General features: G+C 39.2%; 1 protein-coding gene across 8 annotated transcripts in view; it reads left to right on the forward strand.

Moving 5' to 3' along the window:
- Nucleotides 1-24,433, forward strand: part of nrxn2b (neurexin 2b) — an 871,341-nt gene that overhangs the window by 486,124 nt on the left and 360,784 nt on the right. For all 8 annotated transcript variants that reach the window (XM_036146226.1, XM_036146219.1, XM_036146224.1 and 5 more), the window contains 2 exons: nucleotides 12,652-12,825; nucleotides 17,065-17,184. In XM_036146226.1, the coding sequence (XP_036002119.1) occupies nucleotides 12,652-12,825; nucleotides 17,065-17,184 (294 nt within the window). The remainder of the gene's footprint in view (nucleotides 1-12,651; nucleotides 12,826-17,064; nucleotides 17,185-24,433) is intronic.

A 24,433-nucleotide genomic window follows, 5' to 3' on the forward strand; every position in this document is an offset into this window, starting at 1 on the left:
TTTACACTCACACTTTCTTTGGCACTTTCTGGGACATTGCCATCAAAAATAAAATGAAGCCACCTGTATCTGTTTTCTGTGACTAGGAGAATGTGAAAGGACACCTGTTGTCCATCGCAGCCAACAACAAAACGTTTGTCTTTTGCAGCAGCCATTGTACTGTGCCTGGAGTGGCAAAACCAGCTGACAAAACATGCTGATCCTCTAATAATGAAGTAGGCGGAGCTTTGCTTGAATTGCTAGGTGAGGGGCAGTGACTGAAAAATCAGCAGGTTTTTGAAATGGCTTGTTTTCCAGACAACAACAGAACTAATATTGCCAAGAAAGGCTGGATTTTTTTATATATATAGTTTTTCTTAGTTCTTAGACTGTTTCCAAAAGCAGTGGAGGTCCAAAAGTAAATACAAAAACATGCAAAAAAGGGAAAATTGCATAATAGGTCCCCCTTGATGTAGAAGATAAAGAAAATTGTTCACGTTTGACTAAAAAAGTTTGAAAGCATAAACCTGCCCTAACGGAACCATACTAAAAAATTCCTGCCCTGCAAACATATTTTGCAACTAAAACATTTTGAAAAGTTGGTAATCTTATCAGTGCTTTCAGTAATCTTATACGGATAAGATTACCTCCCTTTTTACAAATATATCAGTATGTACCATAACCATAACAAAGGGATATTTAGAATGTTGACCGTCATAAATTCACACGTTGATAACAGTTGTATGGCTATTCAGGCTGTTGGATGGAATCTCAAAGCAGTAAATGTCGATGCATGATAGAGATGAAAGTGCTTAAAATGTTAAAAGTGACCAAAAAAACTGTGTATTTATCCCATATTACATTTTTTTGATGTTTTTTTAGATCATGAAGCTTCATTCAGAAATACAATTTTTGTATTCAACACAAAATACTATTATATGAATAATTATTTATTTTCTCAAGTTGAGGTGTAGTACTTAACAATTTGCATACTATTACCAGCCACTCCTTCTACCAAGCTCACTGTTGAATTGATTAGTAGTAGCAATCCCAAAGCACATTCAGATGTCGATAATGTTTCTCCTTGGATTTACTTCTGGTAGAACTTTCATGCTGGTTGTATTTTAAGAGTTACATACAATTGCCTGAGAAAGATTATCAACAAATATGAAAGCTGCCTTTTTGGTAGGGCTGCCAAGAGCAATCGGCAGCCTCTTCATTGGTGGTAGAAAACATCAAGGGACTTGGTGAAACACTTGCATCAGTAACAACATTAAGGCTGACCAACGGCTAATAGACCTCATTTGTTTATGCAAATCTTACCACTTATGGTGTAACACATCGATCAACAGTTCATTTGTGTTGCACTTCTTGCATTACTTTCAGCTAAGTACTCTTTAGGTCAACTGGGTAATTGTCTCTTAATAAAGTGAATGGGAACATGTTATTCAGTGTTTCCTCAAAGACCTTCCGTTACTTATTATATCTCTGCATTGAGACCGTAGGTGTAAAATGGTAAGAAATATCCAAAAAGTCAAGTGATATTTTTTAAGTTATAACCTGTATGTCGGCCTTTTGCTGCATTGTGTACCAAGTTATGTTTCTTTAAATTAATATTATGTCAGCATCCACTACCTATGTATCTGATACTGTGGCATGCGGACTCTGTGTTCTAAGCTTGCATGGATATTGGGAGGGGGGTTAACTTTGCTTTACTACCCAAAGAACAGGGAAAAAAAAGAAATGTATCAATGGCATCATTAGCAAGAGACGACTATCATCATCAATGGATCAAATGTAATCAAACACTTTTTTTAGATTAAAGGAATGGGGAGGGCAATATATTGCCTTATTTTGTCTCTTTCTTTTGAAGATGCTCGCTAATGAGGGATAATTTTGAACGATTGTAACAAAGTGACATTGAATATGTTCTGTATTCCAACAACGCTGAGCAAATGCAAACACAACATGACAGAATTTATTTATTTATTTTTAAATAGAGGGATGGCAGAAGCAAAAGGCAAACCTAGCATACACATTTTCAAGACTTCTGCACTTTGAGGTGACAAAATGGATATTGGTTCTTTGATCATGTCACAGCTATTTTCTGTTTGACGGGTGTTGTATTTCAGTCTGCTACGCTTGTGACTGCTATGGAATCAAACCCGTGTGCAGACAAATATTTCTGCTTCTTTCTATTTCACTTGTTAATCATGCTGCATAGCTTTAAAAGAACCTGTGGTGAGGAAAACTGAATTAAAAACTCCACAAGGAGCGGCCCTTTACTTACCATCTGACCAAGCTTCCTTATGGTACAGACACATTGATCTGAATCTTCCACTATTTCACTGTCTTGGTTGAGTGGTCTATTTGTATCTTGGAGGTGTGGTCCCAATAACCCAAAACAAGGTGGGGTGTTATGGCACTGGCAAATTGATGTGCAGTGATTGTTGCCAAGTGAGCATATCATCATTTTAAGGGGTTCCAACAGCTTCATAAAAAATCTACATGTACATCTCAAGAGATAAACCTTTTTAATGTCCTGTAAGCTCACTGAGTGCATTATCCTTTGAATTATCTGACTTTCCTTCCAGATTCTTTTTGTTTCTTTTATTTCAACTCTGCCCTCTTCTGTCTCCTCTCTCTTCCTTGTCAGTATCAGGGCACTCTATGAAAATGATAGGCTCTTTGGAGTGCTGCAGGTGCACAGTGTGTTAAAAAAAGATGCTTTTTCTGGTCTCACCTCTCTTTTATTGTAATTTACAATGACATTACACAGACCTTTGGCCATTTTTTTTAATCCAACCTTCTTCTTTCCTTCACTTCATCACCCCTTTCATCATAACCTTCCCAACTAAAAGTAAATTTAAGTATGAGACGGAAATAGTGTTATAGGATAGATGTGACTGAGTACCTCAGTTTCAGACCAGTTTGACTAAAGGATACGGCAGAGTTATGTTGGCTCACAAATCCGACATACTTAATTTTTTTCAAGATACACATCTTAAGCTGTGAAAATATGTTTCCCATGTGTTTTTCAATCTAACAAACTGTGACTGTCAGAAAAACTAAGATGAAACTTATTCATGGCTAATTTACTTGACCTTAGGCAATGTAACGCTGCCATTCTTCAAAGTCCATGTTTATAAAAGTGTAATAAGCTATAGCATTGCAAAAAAAATTTAGCTGACAACAGGCAAAATTGGATATTTTTGAGTGTCATAAAACAGCAACTTGAAAAAGAGGCCATAAAGGGCATATTTGTGTTTCCTTTTTCCACATAGTGTGAAATTGAATATAAAAGATACCATTCAGACCTGGTACAAATATGCATCCTGTCTGATTTGGAGAAATTTACTGCAGATGATGTTAAGGTAGACCATTTTCCTATTTATATAATCTGTCCTAAAAATCAGATCTCAATTATCTGTGTTAAATGCAAATAAACATAGTTATTCCACATGTTCAGTTCAGATTAAAAAAAAAAAAGAAAAAAAAAAGTTAATGTTCAATTGTTTGAACCATGTAAATATTCAGACATTAGGAATGGCTTTGATTCATCTTGGTTGTATTTCTCAGAAGTAGTTTATCTAAAATTTCTTAATATGTATTTTCTATGTAGCTTGACTGACGAAATAATGGCGGACGAAGACGATAATAAAATCCCAGATCTTAGACCTATGAAAAGTGGGAAAAGCCCAGGGTCAGATGGCTCTCCAGATTAAACAACAGGACAGCAACAGATTTTGTCATTGCCTGTTTATGATCATCACAGGAAGCCATGGCAGAATGCAATGTGACGACTGGCAGCATTCCAAATAGATCCGAGCAAAAATTCCGCTATTAAAGGATTTTACACTTAGGGTTCAGAACATAAAGGTTTTTGTTTGCTAATGACATGTTATTGTACATATATGATCCATAATCCAGCATCCTCAACCTACTGAGCCTACTAGTTTAATATGGAGAAGTATGGTTGAATGGTTATTATTTCACAAAAGCAAACTAACGACCACCTATATTTGTATTACTGGCATCCCATAGTAAATGTCAAGAAGCAATGGTAGCAATCATGCCATTGTGTGTCAGTTTGCATGTGTCTGAGTTTCAAAATGTCAGGGAAAATGTCAAAAAAATTATTTTACAGAGATGAGCTGCATGAGACTACAGCCTTGTTTGGTTGATGTTGTGCTCAAAAGCTTTCATTTTTCTCCCCCAACATTGCACACGTCTCTTTATGGCTCTGAAAATAATTACTTCTGCTATTTCTCACCATGGCACGCCCGGGACACGCAGGGAAACAACACAAGAGAAGCAGCATGTGTGTAGCACCAACATATAGGTCACACTGGCAAAACAAAGCCTGTCCATCCGACATACAATCAGAGGAACATTTGTACTGGGAACAATTATTTTTCACTTGAACTTGTAAATATCCCTCTTAAAATGTGTTTGTATTTAGAGGTTGCAGTGCAATTAGGTCTTCAATGCCTATACTGGGAGTCATGGAAACTTTCTTTTTCCCATGACTGCTTAAGTAGAGTATTAAATCTATTAACAACATTATACTAGAAACTATTTATAGCAATAAAACACAATAAAACAAAGACACAAAAAATAGTTCTGGATACTGTTCATACAAAAAAGGGATGTAGCAAAATAAGACACCATGGAGATTAAGACAAATATTGGAATGAAGGTGGTGACAGAGCAAATTGGGAGAGACAGCAGTGATGTGAGATTCTAGCAAAGGCAAAGTGAAAGGACTGGAAACAGAGTGACATCTCACAGGAGGGAAAGCATGGAAGTATGTAATGAAGCCTGTCTGTGTCACTGTACCGTCTTTCGACAAGCGCTGGCACATAACTCTGCCAAAATATTATCAAGAGCTCACAGAGCCACCCAAGGAGGCCAACATCCTGTTTTAAGGTGAACACTTTCATGTCCGCACAGAACTAGATATACGCTCGCCAGCCAGATTATTAGGCACGCCTCACTTGTACTGCATTGGTGGACCCTTTACCTTCACAACTGCTTCAGTTCTTTGTGGAATAGATTCATGTAGGTGTAGAAAACATTCTCCAACGATGTTGGTCTATATTAACATTGTAGCATCAAACAGTTGCTGTAGATTCGTGAGCAGCACATCCCCCGATGCAAAACCTTTCTACCACATCACCTAGGCTTTGAACTGGGTCAATTCTATACGATGGAGCATTGGCCTGCTGGAAATAGTCATCAAACAATGTGTTTTTTAAAGGATGAATATGATCAGCAACATTTATCAGGTTAAATGCTTAGCACACACTCACACCATAATGTACCCATCGTGAGCCTTGACTCTTTACTCAAGGCAGGATGGATTCGTACGTTCATGCGTCTCTTGCCAAACTGTGACCCTACTTCCCAAATGACGCAATTCCAATCAAGGCATATAAGACCAGGCAACGTTCTCCAATCTGTTATTTTACAGTTTTGGTGGATCTGTGTGCATTGTAGCCTCGGTCTCTGGTTTGAGCTGACAAGACTGGGGAGTGTGGTCTGCTGCTGCAGCCCATCTACTAAAAAGATCACATGTTAAGAAATATCATTTTGCATACCTTGGTTGTGACAAATGCTTGGTTGAGTCACCGTTGCCTGATGATCACCGTTGACTGCCCCTGTTCAGTGAGCCTCGGCTGCTCATGACCCTGTTACTTGTTCCCCACTGCTTCCTTCCTGGGATCACTTTTGTTAAGCAAGGACCTAAAACAACCCACAAGACATGCTCTGACCCAATCATGCAGCCATCACGATTGTTGTCAAACTAATTTAAATCCTTGTGCTTGTCAGTTGTTCAACATATCAGCTCTAGAGGCAAGCTATTCACGTCCTGTCTAACGTATCCTACCACCACCAGGAGCAATGATGAAAAGATATTCAGTAGTGATAATGTTATGCCTGGGCAGTGTGCACAAGCATGATAGATTAGAATGTATTGTAGTGATACCAAGCCATGTTTTCCTCCCCCCCTTTAGTTTCTTACATTTAATCAGACGAAGAGCTATTTTTAAAGTGTTGTCTGAAGTATCTTGCAGTCTTCCAAGAAATCACTTCAGTTCTGTATTCCGCCACCTGTAGTCACAGAGGAGTTCAGCTCCAGCAACAAGACACCTGTTGTCAAAATAACACACTATCGAGTAATTATAGCTTCACTTGCCTTCAGTCTTTCTATATCATTTGTTCCCAGACCTCCAAAACACAGAGACTACGCACACAACATGATTAGACAACTTACAATTTAGCATCGGCAATTACTGCATAAGCAGCGTCAACATTTATTCTTCAGACCAGTCGCCCTGTTGTGATGACTGCGGATAGGAAGCGTCTGTAATTAGCAATCAGATTCCCTGCATATTCCGGCTCGCTGCCATTGTCCCAGCCCTCCTCATAATATGCAACACCCCGACAATCATTCCCCAGCTCAGAGCGCCGCGCATGTTTCTGTTTTTGTGTTTGCGTTTGCTTCTGTATCCTTTTTTTTTTTTTTTTGATCAGTAATGATTCAATCTTCACCAATTAGAGCCGGCGTGATAGTGAGGCAAACACGAGGCACAAAGAAGAGAGGGCGAGAAACCGAGAGTGAGGCAGAGGTTCTTAATAGAGCATTTAATGAAAGTTAATGGTGGGCTCTGTTCACCAGAGAATTGGCTGGAGGGAGTCTGCGGACTGAGCAAAGATCAGACATTGTGCATTCATGGCCTTTTTTCATTATCGGACCTCTCCTAATGATGAATATAAATAATGTATATCAGAGCATTGGTATATATGGGCAAAGACTGCAAAACCATTACTCCACTAGGGAGCCAATTATAGTCTAGAATGAAATGCAGGTTTCGTTTTGGGCTTCCAAGGTGTTCCCTCCAAAGGAGAGTAACCACCTAACACTGGTGTTGGATTTTAATGCTCTGCAGAGGTGGGTAGTAACTAATTACATTTCCTCAGTTAAATTTACTTGAGCTACCTGTTATTATCTGTCGCGGTCTGGGTCCTTTGAGCTGCACCACACAACGCTCCCCTGCATGAATCCATACCGAACATACAAAAGAACATACAAACGTGTGTTCAGTCGTTGTTGTCTATAAGTTTCAACTAATGTTTAAGTTAGGGTGACCAGATTTTTCTAATTAAAACTGGGGACGTCTCTGATTTTGTTGAGAATCTCTGTCTGGGGGTTGGTTTGTTTTGCCTGATCTGCAACGCCAACGGGGCAGCGAAGGCGTGTTCGGCTCAGCTCTTCTACTACGTCGGGGCAGAGTTAGGACCGGGTAAATACCTCCAGTCGTGCTAAACATTTTTACTCCATAATGATACACTGAAATTGGGGACATTTCCAGGGACAGGTCAACAAAAACGGGACGGTCCCTGGAAATCTGGGACGTCTGGTCACCCTATTTTAGGTGGTAGAGGAGCTGGCTAGTTTTCACAAGCCTCGCGAGCCCTCTTGTGGCTATCGACGGTAATGTTCCTTGGTTCATGCTGGTCAAGATGAAGTACTATTTAAATTTGATATATAACTTGCAACTGAAAATAAGTCGCAGGATTGGTCAAACTATAAAAAAGTGTGACAGTCTCAAAAATATGGTACATAATTTTTAAATATTAAATCATCAGCTGTTATGATTAGTTACGCATTACTTGAGTAGCCTTCTTACTGAATGAACACTTTTTTTTAAGTAATGTTAATAAGTGATTTATTTTTTATTTTTTAAGTAATGCTAATGTTGCTTAAAAAAAATTTCTGGCTACTCTACCCACCTCTGATGCTCTATCATAAAAGCAAAGTTCTCTATTGTAAGAAAACAATATTCAAAACTCAGTTTTCTTTTCTGGTTCACAGCCATTAAATTGACATTTCTCCAGTAAAACTGGATATTTGCAACTGTAGTGGTGCTTTTTAATGGCTGCACTTGGATGGGTTTCTGAGCCTTTCTTAATGCATCCACTAATCTAATCTTTTATATCAACACAGATTAACATAAATTAAAGATATGTTTAAAGGACATAAAAGGGATGCAAATGGATATAAACTGGCTAATGTTAACTTGTTCCTAATTGGAAGGTAAGCCACTAAAAGAAGTCTGCCCTTTTGTTGGCAGCGCTGAACGCAGTCGAGCCAATCATTTATTATTTTGTCATTTGAATTAGTAGTGCGGAACGTTTGATTACGTCCCAATTTCAGCATCAAAGTCGTTTTAGGTTTTTTTTTAGGTTTTCACTCACACTGATCAGTGTAATTAAACCGTAAACATGACTCAAAGTTTAAGATTACACCGTAAAGGACTAATGAAAGCGTCGATAAAAAGATCTTTATTCCTCTTTAAAAACCCACTGAAAGCCTTCACTGCCTTATATAAATGTCAGCCCGGTGTGTTCTTTCAAATGGTGATGTCAATGGCTCTCTTGGGCCCCATAATCAAATACCCCAATTCCTCTGCTCAGTGTGAGAGGTCATTATAGTAATCATAGAGGTGTAGGTCGAGGTGGTACCTGTGTGGCTGTAATTTGTCCAATCACACGGATGTTTTAAAGCTCTTCAGCACTACCACACACATCACTGCTGGGACAGCAGTACAATGCTGGGTCTGGCTGGGAAGAAGCTATCTTTATTCTAATTGCCTTACTCAATGCGAACTCTTACGGTCATAGAGCTTGTGGTAAAATAACTTAAGTCATATGATCTATTTTATCAATAATTTTTGACCTTGATGACTGACTGCTGTCTATAAGCTAATTTACATGTGTGTTGGGTTATCCAATTTAATGTAGGACACACAACTTTATTGATGCCTACACAACAGTATAACCTTGAGGAAAAATATGACAGAAACATATATTTTTTTGATTTAAGCTGTTTCATAAAATGAACGCCTGACATTTATTTTCATCGTCAAGCGAAGTTTGTTTTCTAGCACAAGGTTAAAAACCAAATTTAACCCAAGCATTGACTTTAATTCTGAATTAGCATTTGTTTAAATTCAATTTATAGTCTCCCACCTGCAGGTGAGGGGAGGGGAGCGTTCCTCCACACGTACCACCAGAGAAAACCTCACACTGTGCCTCATTAGCACCAGTTTGAACCACAGAACCAATTTTATACAAAATATGACTTTTTTAAAATCCGAATGACCTGAATCTGAATGACCATATTCAGTTTTGAATACAACACAATAATCACCTGTTTAGTTTAGTAAATGTAATCATTAGTTTAACCTATATCCTCCTTAGTGGCTTTTTCTTCACAGCCCTCGTCTTCCTCTTGCCTTCTGTAGTCAAACCGACAGCCAGCGGGGTCTAAAACATGTTGTCTTCGGCAAAAAAAAAAAGAAAAAAAAAAGCACTGTTTGCTCTTTTTAGATTAACTTCATTCCGATAATTTCATGTTTGCTAAATGGTTCTTACAGCTCTGATTTCAGAACATCACTCAGCTGGACGCTTAATGAATTCATTGTATTGATTATAATGTCCGTGAGCCCTGGCTGGAAAATATGAAGTGTCAAGTGCTCATTAATTCCAGAGAGAAGTTGGCAAACATCATTGACTCATTCCATTACCCAAAGTCCACATATAATTGACCTTGCAGCTCAGTCCTGCGCAGGGAAACTTTCCGGGCTTTGGCTGGGAGAAAATATTTTTCAGTTTTGAGTTGACGATTTTTCTGATGATCGTATCTTTACAGCAGCATCTTGTCCCTGTGTGGAGAGTTTTGCTGGGTCTTCGTTTTTTTTATGCTCACTTGAAGATAAAGCGTAACGTAGAGGTTTTGATGATACGAAAACCCTGAAGCATTTCAAACCGTGTTTATTCATATCCCCTGACATCAAAGGCCCCCTTTTTTTGTGTTTGCCATAATTTCACTTGGCATTTTCAGCAACTTGACGGAACAGAGGCCTATGATGGAGAGAGGGGGAGGGGAGGAATAATTAGGTTTAAAGCTAGATGAGTTTTTTTTCCTTTTATGTTCTAATACAAAGAGACAGTAATTGTGCCTGAGCACCAAGATTTCCCAAAACTCAGCTTTATCGCCTTGCTCCGGATTCAGAGTTTCCGCCTCCTTCGTGAGGAAGTGCGTGCACTGTGTACGTCCCGCTCCTCTTCTCCCAGCGTACAGTAGATAAAAATTCTTTCAGACATCAAATCCCATTTCCAGTATGCCAGGTTGATGCTGTGAAAGCTATTCATGTCAACTGTAAGCTGCTTCTTTGAATCATGTAATCATCCAAACATGCTTCTGCCGCCTCAGTAATGACAGGCACTCTGGCGGGGATGTCTCTAAGGAGCATACCTCCTGACAGTCACATTTGCTTGGCTCAGGGATGTCAATTTCCCTGTGTCGTAGGGAGGGTAATATTTTGACAACGGTGTGCACGTGTGTGTGTGCGTGTGTGTGTGTGCACCGTAAAATGATTTATACATGCTGGGATTCGCAGGGGCCCCGTTTGTTCTTTAATGGTTGGAAGTTTTGCTCATTTATCCTTTACCAGCAGTATCTAAATTAAACACACATTTCACACAGAAGAAATTAATCAGCATGTCGAGTACTTGGTATTTGTACTTTGTGTAAAAAAACAGAGGTGTTATTATTTGAGTTTAGTCGCTACCTTTTTTACTGGGAGATAAAAAAAACTGCATAGTAATTGCAACTTCATGTTTACGAGTCTAAATTAGTGGAGTTGGTCTGAAACTACTTGTGATTACAAATCGCATTTGTCAAATTTGCTCTCGAGAATGAGTCTTTGTGATTGCAGTTATGTTAACCTAACCTCCTCTTTTCCTTACTGTAAACTGTAATGAGCTCTGTGTTTTACTATAAGAAATATGCCTTTAGCGTTATGGACTTAATAACATTTCATCCCTCAACAGAAGTATTCCCTTTTTAATACACACTACTATAAACAAATCTACCTGCGTTTGTTGCCATGATACACTAACATTAAGACAACAGAGGTAAAAGAGACATAACTAAAGATTACTGAATTTATAGAAATCTGTGTAAGGTTCTGTCAGATCTGATGTATGCTTAAACTCGGTACCCTTTGAAAAATACCTTTGGTTTCCTTTCTTTCCCAGTTGGATAAATATATATATATATATATATATATATATATATATATATATATATATATATATATATATATATATATGTTTTTATAATGGTGTTAAAAACCTACCAGTTGTTTACCTATGAGTATTTTTGTTACATAAAATTACTGTAGAACATAGAAGTAAAACGTTCAGCTGAACAGAAGATCTTTGGAAAACTGTGTTTTACCAGCAATCTTGCACATCTTCAGACAGATTCAACGAATTAGAAGATTATTGAAATTTGTTTCATTAAGTGAAACACATTAAAAAGATTCCTTCCACACAGACTGGCGTTTTCACTGTTTGATTTCTGTTAATTATGATGATTTTCCACTCACAGCTAATGAAAACACATTTAAGATTAGAACATTACATCAGGCCACTAAAAACACAAAAAGGTGAACTAAATTAAAAGTGTTATTAATACCTGACTGAAGCTTTCTTTTTTTCAAAGGGTATTTTTATTCTGACAAAGGATCCTTGGAAGGCATTTTCTAACTGCATCACAAACAAAAAAATGTTCCCTCTTGGAATAAAAAAAGACTGTCATGTACTGATGTTAGAGAGTAAAATTATCTGGGAGGTAATGTTCACCAGGTTTATTTGATGCAGATCTCTCTTCTTTCTCCTATCTTGATAACAAACGACAAGACTAAGATGTACCCAGTGGAATTGAATAACTAATAAGATAAGATAAGTAATACCTTTATTGTCCCGCAGTGGAGAAATTCAGGTATTGCACGCAATTTTAGTAATACAACAAAAACCTAATATATTCTAAAGTTAGTTCTAAAGCAAACAGAGAATGAGCTTTTTCAGAAAGGCCAATATAAAAGAAGTCATAAAGTAAGTATTCCACAATTATTGGTAATATGGCATAACCACGTAAAAGATAAATATTAAAGTTAAACAGTTGGAAAACACCAGCCTATTGATAGAACAATAAGAGATAATATGCAATAATATGCTAATATGCAACAATATGCAATAATATGCTATATGCATGATAGTACAGCAACACCTTGGAGTAGCTAAGGAGTGTGCAAGTCTACCTTAGCATCTGAGAGACTGTAAATGACTCATGGTCAGATCAGAACCCATGCAACCATTAGCATGTTGTAAACATTTATTGAGTCTGTTGTGAGCAGCAGAGATTTTAATGTCTAACAGCTGCTGGGAGGAACCACCTGCAGACGCGCTCCTTTGAGCATGCTCAAAGGAGCGCGTCCTCCCAGCTGCCTTAAACTTAATAAACTAGATTTTGAAAAAAAACATAAATATTCAGAAAAAGGGGTAACAAAAGTTACTTTTTAACCTACTTACTTTCTTAAACTTTTAAAAAGCCAGGTGAATAATTTCTGTTAAAGTGAGTGAAGCAGTTTACTTCAGTTCAGTCATTGAATTCAAAACTAGGCTTCAATAAGAACGATAGTTTGGTAAAGAGCAGACGTTTCCAGCGATTTATAGTAAAACCTGGAAATTATAGATTCATTGGTTTATTATTTGTGCTTCCATTGCCTTAATGTTCATTCGCATTTTGTTTCGCAGGAGAGCTGTACATCGGTGGCGTGACGAAGAACATGTACAGCAATCTGCCCAAACTGATTGCATCCCGGGATGGGTACCTGGGCTGTCTGGCCTCTGTGGACCTGAACGGGAGACTCCCTGACCTAATCGCAGATGCCCTCCACAAGGTGGGGCAGGTGGAACGAGGCTGCGATGGTAAGAGAAAGCACTTATTGGACAGTTTCATTCATCCATCCATCTGTTATCAGTCCAAGGTCGCAGTCCTGGACTCTCCCAGAGGTGACTGGGTGTGAGCCGGGGCGCACCCTGAATGGGTCGACAGTCCGTAACAGGGCTGGTCTCTTTCAGACTTTTATAGAAAAATAAAAAAGCATCTTTTTGTCACTGGCAACCTTTTTTTTTTTTTTTTCTATCAAAGAAAGACCGTTTGATAATTATCTCCCCTGTGAGTTACCAGGGGAACAACTCAAACGCCATTGATTTCAAGTGTTATTATCCAGTCCGTAATAAGCTGGGATTGTTACTAAACACAGTCATTCCTTCTACGCAAAACAATTAGCAGAAAATCGCTGTTTAAATGTTTGCCTGAGAGGTTTGACGGAAGTGACAGAAACGGCTCTTGGAAAAGGAATCCAGCTAACTTAATTGACAAAATTAGACTACATTATACTGCCATAAATGAGTTTGGACTAAACACACAATTAGTCCTGTTTCAACTAAGTTAACCAACCCAACCTAGGTGTCAGTCAAAAGCCTTTTTCGGGAATTGTTCATTCTTGATGCAGTTTGTTACCCACAGATTCGAATTGCTTTAGACACTCTTTAGCCTCTTCCCTTTGTATATTGTCCTAGTCATTCTATAAATCCGGCTGCATAAGGCAGCAATTTCCAGTTTTTTTTTCCTATTATCGACAGTGTGGTTAATCTCAGTAACACCCCACTTTTGCTGCTTTGTGCTTCTTTCGTCTCGCCTCTGTACCGTTTTTACCTCTGCCACGCTTGGCTTGCTGCACGTCTCGGGCTAAATGGCTCTGGTGTCAGTTAATCCTGGGTATAACACTAGTCTTTGGCTGTAGCCGTCCGCCTTTCAACACAACCCACCCTGAGCCAGAGTCCACCAATGTCTCAGTAGCACACTGAGCACAGAAGAACCCTGCTTAATTTCCCTGTGGGGCACACTGGCCGAAGCAGCACCGACTAAAGCTTTTCATGTCTTTTTTTTTTTTTTCTACCTCTTGCTCCTAAATGCCACTGTTTCTGCCAGCCAGCTTTATTACCTGCCCACACTTAACACCCCACAACTACTTTGCTCCAAACACAGTTTAAAATTGCATTAAGTTATCTCACCGGTTCCTGCAGGCTCACACAATGGTTGTTAATGGCCAGACTCCAGGGAAACTGTGCTCTAATACCCGAGCAGATATTTTGGAGGATTTTATTGTATTTTATTATTGTATTTTTTTGTGTGACAAATATTAGTTCACCTAAACCCGAGGCTGTTTAAATGCAATTATCCCCCTCATGATATTACATGAATACATTGAAAAGAACGGTCATCATTTTACTACAATTACAGGAATAATTCTCCTGCCCTTAAGTTTATTCTTACTGATAGTTGTTACTAATGCAGGAAGGGTGGTCAAAGGTGGCTGCCATTTCAGATTTTTTTAAGGTCAAATGGCAGCTATTGTTTCCTTTTGCTCCCTGCAGACTCAACATTTCACTGCAACAAAAGGATGAAAAAGACAGAAAAGTAGAGAAGCACACACACTATAGCTCAAGAGGGAAAAAAAAAACAGAATGAAAAAAAAAGCACACATGAACTTAGCATAAAGGCATCGGCAAAACTGAACAGAAACATGAGCGTTTGTACCAGTGCCCAAAGCAGAGACTAAATCTAATTCCAAGGTTTTAATAAGATGTTTCATTTTAAGGTTCTTTTATTCTGAGGCATAAACCAATTTCCAACTGGGTGCACAGTTTGTACATAGGCAGATGTTTCATTTATGAGCAAGCTGTTCTGAAGTGCAGCGCTGACTGCAGAATGGGAATAAAGATGTGTTTACTTGGGTTTTATAGTCATATTAAGATTGTAGCCCCCTTAATACAACAGGATTTCTTCAAACATTTGGAGCAGACAGCAGATGGAAATTCACACTCCAACAAACCCCAATCATCAAGGATCTTAGGTAAAACTTGAATCTGGCTTCTAGATTAAAGGGGATGGGAGAAGTAATTACATGATGTTATATTGGCTTTGATCAAGAGTGCCAAATAATTATCAAGCAAAAAAAAAAGGTAATAGTTGTCATGTGGCACAAAAAGTCGGATTGGTTACTTGTTTATCTATTTAATTTGGATGAACCGGTGGGGCTGGGGTCTCCGTTTTAACTAGGCCATTTGTAAATGGCACAGTGCAGAGGCTGTTTATCCGTGCACAAACAAATTAGTCTGGAACTGAACCATGGTTTCTTTCAAATTCTCTGTTTAATTGAGGCTGTAATGAGAAGCCCCACTGCCACAACACAAAAGCCTCGGCGCACTTATTTTAAAAATAATTATCCCACCTTAGGCTTCATCTGCATCCCAATCAAACAGCTATCACTCGGCATTTTCACTAACAATTTGCAGCAATCCACTTTCTTTGAGTTGCACTAATGGTGAGCTTAGTTCCCTTTTTTTTTTTTTTTTTATCAGTCACCTGCATCAGCATCTTATTAAGTGATGAATAGTGGGCATTGAGGAGTCATACGTACTTTCCTGTCGGGTCAGTGGCCAGCATAAGTTGTGGAAGAAGTGAATTATTTTCCCGGGGTCTTTGATAGCTAGGGGTAATGAATCGAGATCCAGTGGTCACTCCAGCGTATAATACAAGATGCACTGCCTCACAAAAAAATATGTTAAATGAACACAACAGTTCAAATCAAATGCCAGCAGCAGGCTGCTTGACTTTGGGACAGGGGTCAGCGCCACAGAAATGTCCTCAGACCTCATGATTTAAAGAATCTGGCAAACTCACATTAGACTGATATTGACTAATGCTGATGTTCCTTTGACACTACCTTTCTGTATTTGTAATAAATCATGGTATTGGAAGTCTCGTGTTTAAAGGAAAATCTGAATATATCAGATTTTCATCAAATCTATTCAGTGAGTGAACTTGTTACACCATGTAGACTGATTACAAAGTGATATATTTCACACATTTCTTAACTTTGATGGTTATGTTTCATAGCTGATGAAAACCTAACAATTAGTTTCTCAAAAAAATTGGCACAGAACCATTAAATAAAGGATTTTCTTTCAAAGTTTTTCTTTCCTGGCTCTGCTAACTTTGAACTTAATAAAAATCTGTGGATCAACACCACCAGGTATGGCTCGCTCCAATCATACGCCACTGTAGAGATTTCCCACAGTACCTTAAAGGAGCAATAATTAAGACATTTACCTTAAAATTAACCAAAATGTTTTGCATTTGTTACCCAGGATGGAAGTAACATTCCTTATAAACAGTCGGTCCTCTCCATCAACAATGTCTTAGTCAAGTTTTTCACCTTTCAGAATTAGAAGTACTGGACGGAACTACTTCGATGTATTGTGTAGCCAGTGTTTACTTCCTGGTTCCTGAGCCAATGATATGAGAGTTCCCAGGGTTCCCAGAACAGATCACAGCATTTGGTATTATATCTTGACAAAAGAGCTGCAGCTTGCCAACTTGGAGGCCAGTAAGAGAGGCGGACCAGATATAGAACAGAATGCAACATCATATACCTATCCTGTGGAAGTAAAATTTCAGAGGGGTTTCACAGCTTCAGCGGACAACTGATGTTATATCATAGACCGTTTTCAGTGGCAGGCTGTCACGTATATGTTGTTCCAATTTAAAACACCAGGTGTCATTATTACTTATTGCTCTTTTAAGTAACTTGGATCCTGTGCCTCTACAGTCCTCTAGACTTTGGGACCCTGATTATCTAAGGAAATGTAATTTTTTCTCTCATCTGAAAAGAAGGATTTGGACCACTGATCAACTGTCCAGTCCTTTTTCCTCCTTAGCACTTACTTTAGAGGCCCATTCTAATTTGTCCCCCGTTGTGCACAATGTTGCTAGCACCCTATGGGTCTAAGATCAAGCCTGTCATGCAAGCGCATTGCATCACATTTGTATTATGTATTTTCCTACTCACTAGAGAAAGGGCAGGTTTCTTGTTTATGCATAGATTAGAAAGATTTAAAGAGTACATAGAAATAACACCATATGGTGCTAAGCAGAGGTTTCAGAATCAGAATCTGAATCAGAAATACTTTAATAATCCAGTGCAGTGGACTATCAGCAGAGCTGATGGAAATGTAACAGAGTGCCTACGATCTTTACGTTTCTTTTGCGTGAGAGATTTGGTTTTCACGCTCCTGGTTCATTCTCCTCCCTCCCAGGACCCAGTACCACCTGTACGGAGGAGTCCTGCTACCATCAGGGGGTCTGCCTCCAGCAGTGGGAGGGCTTCACCTGCGACTGCACGATGACGTCCTACGGAGGCTCGTTTTGCAACGACCGTAAGTGTCGGGTTTTCTGATCGCCGTGGTTCGAACGTGGAACGGCTTCGAATGAATGGAGATTGGTTGTTAGACGCTCTCTTGGATTTAATAGCGAAGGGACGTGTTTCCTTTTTAGAGTTTCAGAAGGTAGAGCGGAATGGAAAGGGAGACGGCCTTATTGTCATTCAAAGACTCACGCCGGTTAATGGGGCTCTTTGCTGTGGTGTAATATAGGTTTAAACAACAGATTGTCTCGCTTTAGGCAGGAAGGATTGGTGAGCCTTTGATCTCTTTAATGCTGTATCTCATATTTGAACTTCTTACCTTGTACTGTTGTATTATTTAGTCAGATGTATTTGCTATCCAGCTGCTCATGCCATAACTGCAGTATCTGCTTAAGGATTACAGCTAATATCATAAACAGCTAATTCATCATTACTGAGAGCTAATTTACTCCTTCTCCTCAGCAGCGCTACAAGTAGGGTGCAGCAAGAGCCATTCATTGCCCCGGCATGTTTTGTCGCACGTTCTTCCTTGTCAAAGCGTATTCAGCCCAGTGTTCACCCTGAGATTGGCTCGTTGGATGCTGCAGCGCGGCAAACCCATGCTGTGAGAAGAAAGGCTTATTTAGGCCCGGTGTCCCTGTCACGCACTCACCTGCTGAGAGGTTTGCATTGAAGCTGTGGGGAAAAGAAAAAAAAAAAGGAAAAAACGATGCGACGGAAAACAAAATGGAGTTATCACAGAAAACGGTGCTTATTTTAATTATTTTTTTCCCCGTCGCTGGCGCTGTGTGTTTTGCAGTCGGCGCATCGCAGATAATGCTTTCAGCGACGGTTCAGCGCTGAGCACGCGGACACGCATTCAGCGCCCAGAAGTTGCAGTTTAATGAAGGCAGACCTTTCATTTTTCCCTCTCAGCGTCGTTCACCGAGCATTTAAAATTGCACGGTAAATAAAGACGAATAACCCGACCTCTTGTCAGGGAGCTGTTTCAGATATTAATTAGAAAACACCACTTTAGCCTCAAGGAAACTGACTGAGAGCTTTATCCACCACCCTGCCCTGAATTCGGCATCAGCTCCGTGGACCAGCTCATTTTTAGGGTGTTGGATTTGAGTGGGCCTCTGCCTCGACTTGTCAGCCCAGATCTTCATCGCTTTTCAAACAAATGTTGACAATGGCGTGATTATTTGTCGCAGTGTGTAACGTAGAGCCTCCGTACGATACACGCCTTGCCTGACGGGCTAACATAAATGCTCGTATAAGTCGAGGTGCTGGATGATTACCTATTTTTCAGTTTTATTCGTGGTAGTGTTGGCGTGATTGCTGTGGGCCGGGATTAATGCCAGTGTCTGATTAGAGGAAAGATTGAAGAGTCCAAGATATGAAGGGAGAATAAAAAGAAGGAGGTTAATTACTTCTTGTAGGGGGGGGAGGCGAAAGAACCTTTGCTGTTTCCTTTTTGGAGGAAACATCCGAAAGTGTGTGGAACGATATGGTTCATGCTAACGCTTTTCCTGAAGCGGATGTGTGTGTGTGTGTGTGTGTGTGTGTGTGTGTGCTTTGAGGGCGAGTAGACAGAGGGACCTTCACCAGCAGCCTGATTTAATGCATTGTCTAACTGAAATCAAGGGTTGAACTGGCACAATCATCCAACTGTGCCACGGGAACAGTAAGTATAGTGTTCAGTTCCACATTTCAAAAAAACCCAGACGTATGAGACAATCAGCGGCGACACGTGCTTGTCATCCGGGCTCATAATAATTGGAGTTTTAAAGAGCGACGGGCTGCTGGTTGAAGGTTCGCTCGCACCTTGCGTTCCTGCAAAGTTCTCGCCGTGACCGGCGTCCACACTGCGGCGCCGAACATCTGAGAGGACATTTAGCATGCCCGCCTCCCTCGTGGAGGAGTTTGGTCGTTGACAGAAAAATCAGAGGCGTTTAAGTTTGCCGTCTACCTCTGAAAAGGCTAAAACAATACACAACCGTCAACAAAGCTCAAATGCTTTGAAGATATCAATAGAGTTTCATGTCGTCTCTAATGTGCAAAGCAGTGTGGCTGCCTGTTTGAAATCTGCAGGGCTCTGTTGATGCTTGTTTCCGTTGCCGCTTGTCTTTTTCCTCCCTCACAACAGCAGCACATCTTCTGTCATCTTTCCTGCCAGCTTGAAACAGGAAAAACCAACTCACCTCTTGCCCTCGAGATCTCGGCTCTTTCCCCCGGCGTCGGCTCCTCTCTCTCTTTTGCCTGCTTTCCGCTTTTCGCTGCATCTCACTTGGGCGTTCCACCGAGCGCGCGTTTCTCGGAACGTGTGCCTATGTTCGATTCAAATTTCTTGAACCAACTTCTCAAACGCAAGGTAGGACCTAGTACGGTACATCATGTGCAACCTTCGCGTTCTGTTTTCACAGATTGCCCGGATGGAATTTTTCGACACAATTGTCTTTCCAATGGCACAGATACCGTCAACTCTGCACCAAAAAAAACAAATTAGGTCCCCTTAGTTAATCAGTATGAAGTATTTTACAGACTTCAGATCATCTATGAAAATTTTATCGTTTTTTTTTTTGTTTTTTTTTGCTGTAGCCCTTCAGTACTGTGTACTGTGTGTACATACATATTGCAGAATAAGTCATAAAAGCATGAAAGCATTGGATGATTGGTCTCTTCCAAGTAGAATGTGTTTATGAATATGTGAATATATGTTCAACTGTGCTGGTGTACTTTGTATAACAATTTATTATCAGAATTATATTGTGCACTGTGAGTCTCTATACTAGGAAGATGTGGTTTAGATAAAAAATAATGTATATATTTTTTTAGACATGTATTGCGTAATATTGTTTTCTTGTTCCCTTACCCCTGGGAGAACGGAGGGAAATTAGCCTTTGGCTAGAATCCGGTGTGTTTACACTCATGCTGCTATCATCATGAATGTTCGTTAACATGCTCTGTCCCTTTCACATAAATAAATACTAAAAAAAAGACTAAATGATGGAAAGGCAACATCGTCGTGCAGTAAAGTTTCACATAATTTCACTAAATCTCCCATGCCTTTCATGTCAAAGGTTATACACTTGTCTCCTAGAAGAAAGAAAGGAAAACCTAATTACTTTAACGGTGCACTCAGAAATAGTCAAGAAATTAATGTGATTGGCATTGCTTTTGATTCCCACTGCGCAATAAGAAGCAAGCAGCAAGTAATAGAGTAATTATTTCTCAAGCTGTTGTGTGAATGACCTTTCCAGGTGACAATTACAGGGAAGTGTGGAGCAGCCTTACTGGGGGTATTTGTTCCTGTGTGCGTGGACTTAAAACAGCAACAAGCTTTACCGAAAAAGCAAAAAAACAAAACCAAAAAGAGCATCTTATTAAAGTGGCTGCTGAAAACACACTCCGCTGCTCGCTTCCAGCTCCATGCGGTCGCACTCACACATTAATAGTTTTTTTGTGCTGTAAACATTATTCAGTGTAGAAAGGCTTTTGTGTTGTTTCCTCTATTTGAGCCCTGCCTGAATCATTTGTTTTACTTGGGGTGGAAGAGTTGTCAAAATTATTGACACTGCGGTTATTATTTATGAATGCAGATTTGCGGTTCGGCAGAGTAGATGATTCACACTGAGACAAAGGATTCCATTTTCTAGTATTTGTTTTTCTCCACCTTTACTAAATAGGTTCGCCTGTTTAAGCATGTCAACAGTTCTTTGCAGAAGTATTCACGCCCTCTTGAACCTTTTTTCACTTGGTCTCATTAAAAGACATTATTCAGTGTATTTTATTGGGAATTCATGTCATGACCCAACATAAAGTTTAGTGCATCGTGACGTGGAAGAAAAAAGGACAGAAAGCTAATTCTGAAAAGTGTGGCATGGGTTTATGTTCAGGCAGCCTGGTTCAATAATGTGTGGTATTGCCTCTTGCTGTAATTATAGCTGCAGGTAATTCCGGATGTTTCTTTTTCCCCCAAAATAGTTTAAACTCAGTTGAAGGTGACGGAGAGAGACCATGAACAGCAATTTTCAAGTTTTGCCAGATATTCAATTTGATTTAGGGATGGCCATATACTGGGGCCATTCTAACAAATGAATATGCTTTGATCATAACCATTCTCCTCCAGTCTCAAGTCTTTCAGACAATTGTGTCATTTTATTTCTGGGCATCAGCATAAAGAGGTTCCAGTATCAATGCATTTTAAACGTCTCTTTACACTTACCAATTGAGTGCTATTTGAGGTTGATCCGTTTAAAAAATGAATACATTAAAGTTTTTGGTTGTTAGCTGACAAAACGTGAAAAGGTTTGATGGCTATATTTACAAAGCGTTGCAAAGATGAATCTTTAATTTCTGATTAGTTTGCAGCACGATGGGATTAAATAGTTATATCTCTGAATTTGGCAGCCTTACCATTACCTACAGTAAGTCCATGCAAAGATGAATTATTTTCGCTGTGCAGATGAAAAATATGGACTTGTTGCCTTCCAAGCCTTGTGGTACTATCTAAAATGCAGTTAAAGTGATGGCTTCATTGTGCCCGGATTATAAAATGCTACAAGAAGGTATTTGAATTGAAAAAGGGGGGAAAAAGAAAAAAAATGAGCTATTATCATACAACTTGTCAACATCCTTTGATTATGGGAATGCCTCCAGGCTAATTGATACCTTCATTAATTTGTCAAGTCACTCAAGATAATGTTCAAAGGGAAAGCAGATGACTGAATAATATGTGACACAGAGGAAAAATGGGGTGATTGAAAAAAAAACATGGGATTACCCCGAGGTTTTCAGCACCTGCTGACAGTTTTGATTACAGCTAGCTGTTTCCTACAAACCGTGTTCTTGTTTTTCTTTTTCAGATTCTGCAACTGACAGTGACATAAAGACATGCAAACTCTGTTTCCACTTATATTGTACAAATATATAAAGGATCACTGACTGCCGTCGCTTAAGCTATAAAAAAATGTCCCTTTTAGCCTCAAATTAAGAAGGGGCTGTTTACCTTTGCTTCGTTAGACCGTGTGGGGTTTCATTTTAAAACCTCACCAAGTCAGCTAAAATCCCTTTTTTTGTTGACTCTACCCTAATATTTACTCTCTGACAGAAGCTGTTCCAGATGGTTTCCTTGTATCAGAAATATTCTCCTTTTCCATATCGATCATTAATACCAGCATATGGATCGCTGTAGCTTTGAAAGCGCGCTGTTATTTATATCGCTTGAACGCAACTAGTGGTTTCCTTTACTGTATCACCTTGTTTATGCATATAGCTGTCTTTATGGAATAACAAATCGAAAAGAGCAGCCTCATACCCTTTCTTGCTCAAACAGATCTGATAGCGTTTGTTATTCCCCAGCAGCCTTCGGTGATTGACTGGTCTATTTGTCTCTGCAGAGCCTGTAAGTGGGCCACTTGGTATTCTGCCTTATTCATCTAGAACTGACTCAGAAAGAGATGCTGTGTAAGTGGGTGCAGTATGAGGACATAGTTTCTCTCTCACTCTTTCGCTTTCTGCTTACGTGCACATGCGAGCGCGGGAGAACAAGACAGAGGAGGGACTGAGACGGGCTTCAGAGGGAGGCCCGCTGCTGCTTTTTATGTTTAACTGTATAGCATTGACTGGGCGTTTGCACGTCACGCGCACGTGTTCAGTGAATCCAGCTGCCAGTGCATGGTGCTGCCAAGCATACTAACGACGGGAAGAGCGCCAGCGTGTTTGCAGCACTGCTGATTTCAATCTGCATCCCCTCCCAATGGCTCCTCTCTGTTGCTCTCTCTGTTAGCAACCAAGCTCTCAGCGTTTACGGCGGGTTATTTCTGTAACACCAAAGATTGTCACTATCGGAGCACTTCGCTATACTTAGTCTTTGTAAAGATAAGACTGACTACGCAGGTTTTTTTTTCTTTTCCGTTTTCTGTTAACCAAACATTGACTTTGTCCCATTTCGTCTAATCTTAGATTGCTCTACTCATTATGTTCTTTTGTGCTCAATAAAGAACATTAATATGCAGGTGTTATGTAAAACTAGGGTTACTCTTTGCAGACATTATCATTAGATTTGGTTACAAATAATTATTAATTTGATTAATATTTTTTAAATCAATGCATTGCATTTGACTTCCTGAAATTATACAATACACAAAAGCTGCTACACATATTTTTTATTTTATTTTTTGGTCCTTTAAAAACTTAATGAGCTGTCTTTAGTATTGAACTTCACATCTTTTTACTTCTTGTCAATAACTGACCCAATTTACAAAAAGGCTCCAAGACTGTCAGCAGATGTTGCCATGCAGGGTCCTCCCATATAAGTTCATTGTTTCATCATGACAAAGTTGTCACTATTTGATTGATTTTCCCTCCTGCTTCATTCCTTCCTGCTTCAAAATTAAGAGGGCCATTTTAGCCTCTTTGTTCAGGAACTGGATATATTTCCTTACAGTTAGAGTTGAAGCAACAACAGCACTTAAAGGTTCTTAGAAAGAAGGTTTTTGAAAGTACGATGACGCTGGGCCTGCTTAGTGTTGCCTCTCATCCACAAACCATGATGTCAGAGAAAAACAGAACTCAGAAACGGTGATGCTCCACACAGCTTCTATGTACAGTTATTGTTTCTGTGAGCATAAGCCCCACACACAGTCATATTTAATAAATTGGAATATTATTCAAAAGTGCATTTATTGCAGTAACTTTGTTCAGTAAGGGAAATGCATTATATAGATTAAAACATACTGAATGATGTTTTAAAGCCTTGATTGGATTTTTTTTCTACCCGCAGCTATTAAAAAAAACCACAGCATTTAAGATGAGAATATTGCATTGCACATTTAAAACAAGTATAATTTTTCTTGCAAAAATGTTACTTAGTGAAAAGTATATGCAATATCAGCTTAAAAGCAGATTTTAAAAAAAAGTACTATTAATCTCACAAACAAGCCTCTTAGAAATGCATATTCTTATTCCTTGAATATGACTGTATGCAAAGTAACCTACAAATAAGAGCAGGAAGATCACTTGAAACGCTTGATCTAAAAGCCTAGCTAAACACATCTAGGGAGGTTTTGTAACAGCAAAGGGAAACTTTAGCTTTGAACATTGACATACAAACTGTTTATTTCCCAGAATTATGATCAAAACAATGACCTATCCTTTAAAAATGTCAGTGATTGGTTGGTGTTACAGTAATCAAGATGAATGGATTCATAATTAGGCCTGTTCCAATATAAAATTGCTCTTTTATTTTATAATGTAACATTTTGAAAATAAAAGCA

This window comes from Fundulus heteroclitus, chromosome 14 (assembly GCF_011125445.2).
Source record: "Fundulus heteroclitus isolate FHET01 chromosome 14, MU-UCD_Fhet_4.1, whole genome shotgun sequence".
NCBI classification, from domain to species: Eukaryota; Metazoa; Chordata; class Actinopteri; order Cyprinodontiformes; family Fundulidae; genus Fundulus; species Fundulus heteroclitus.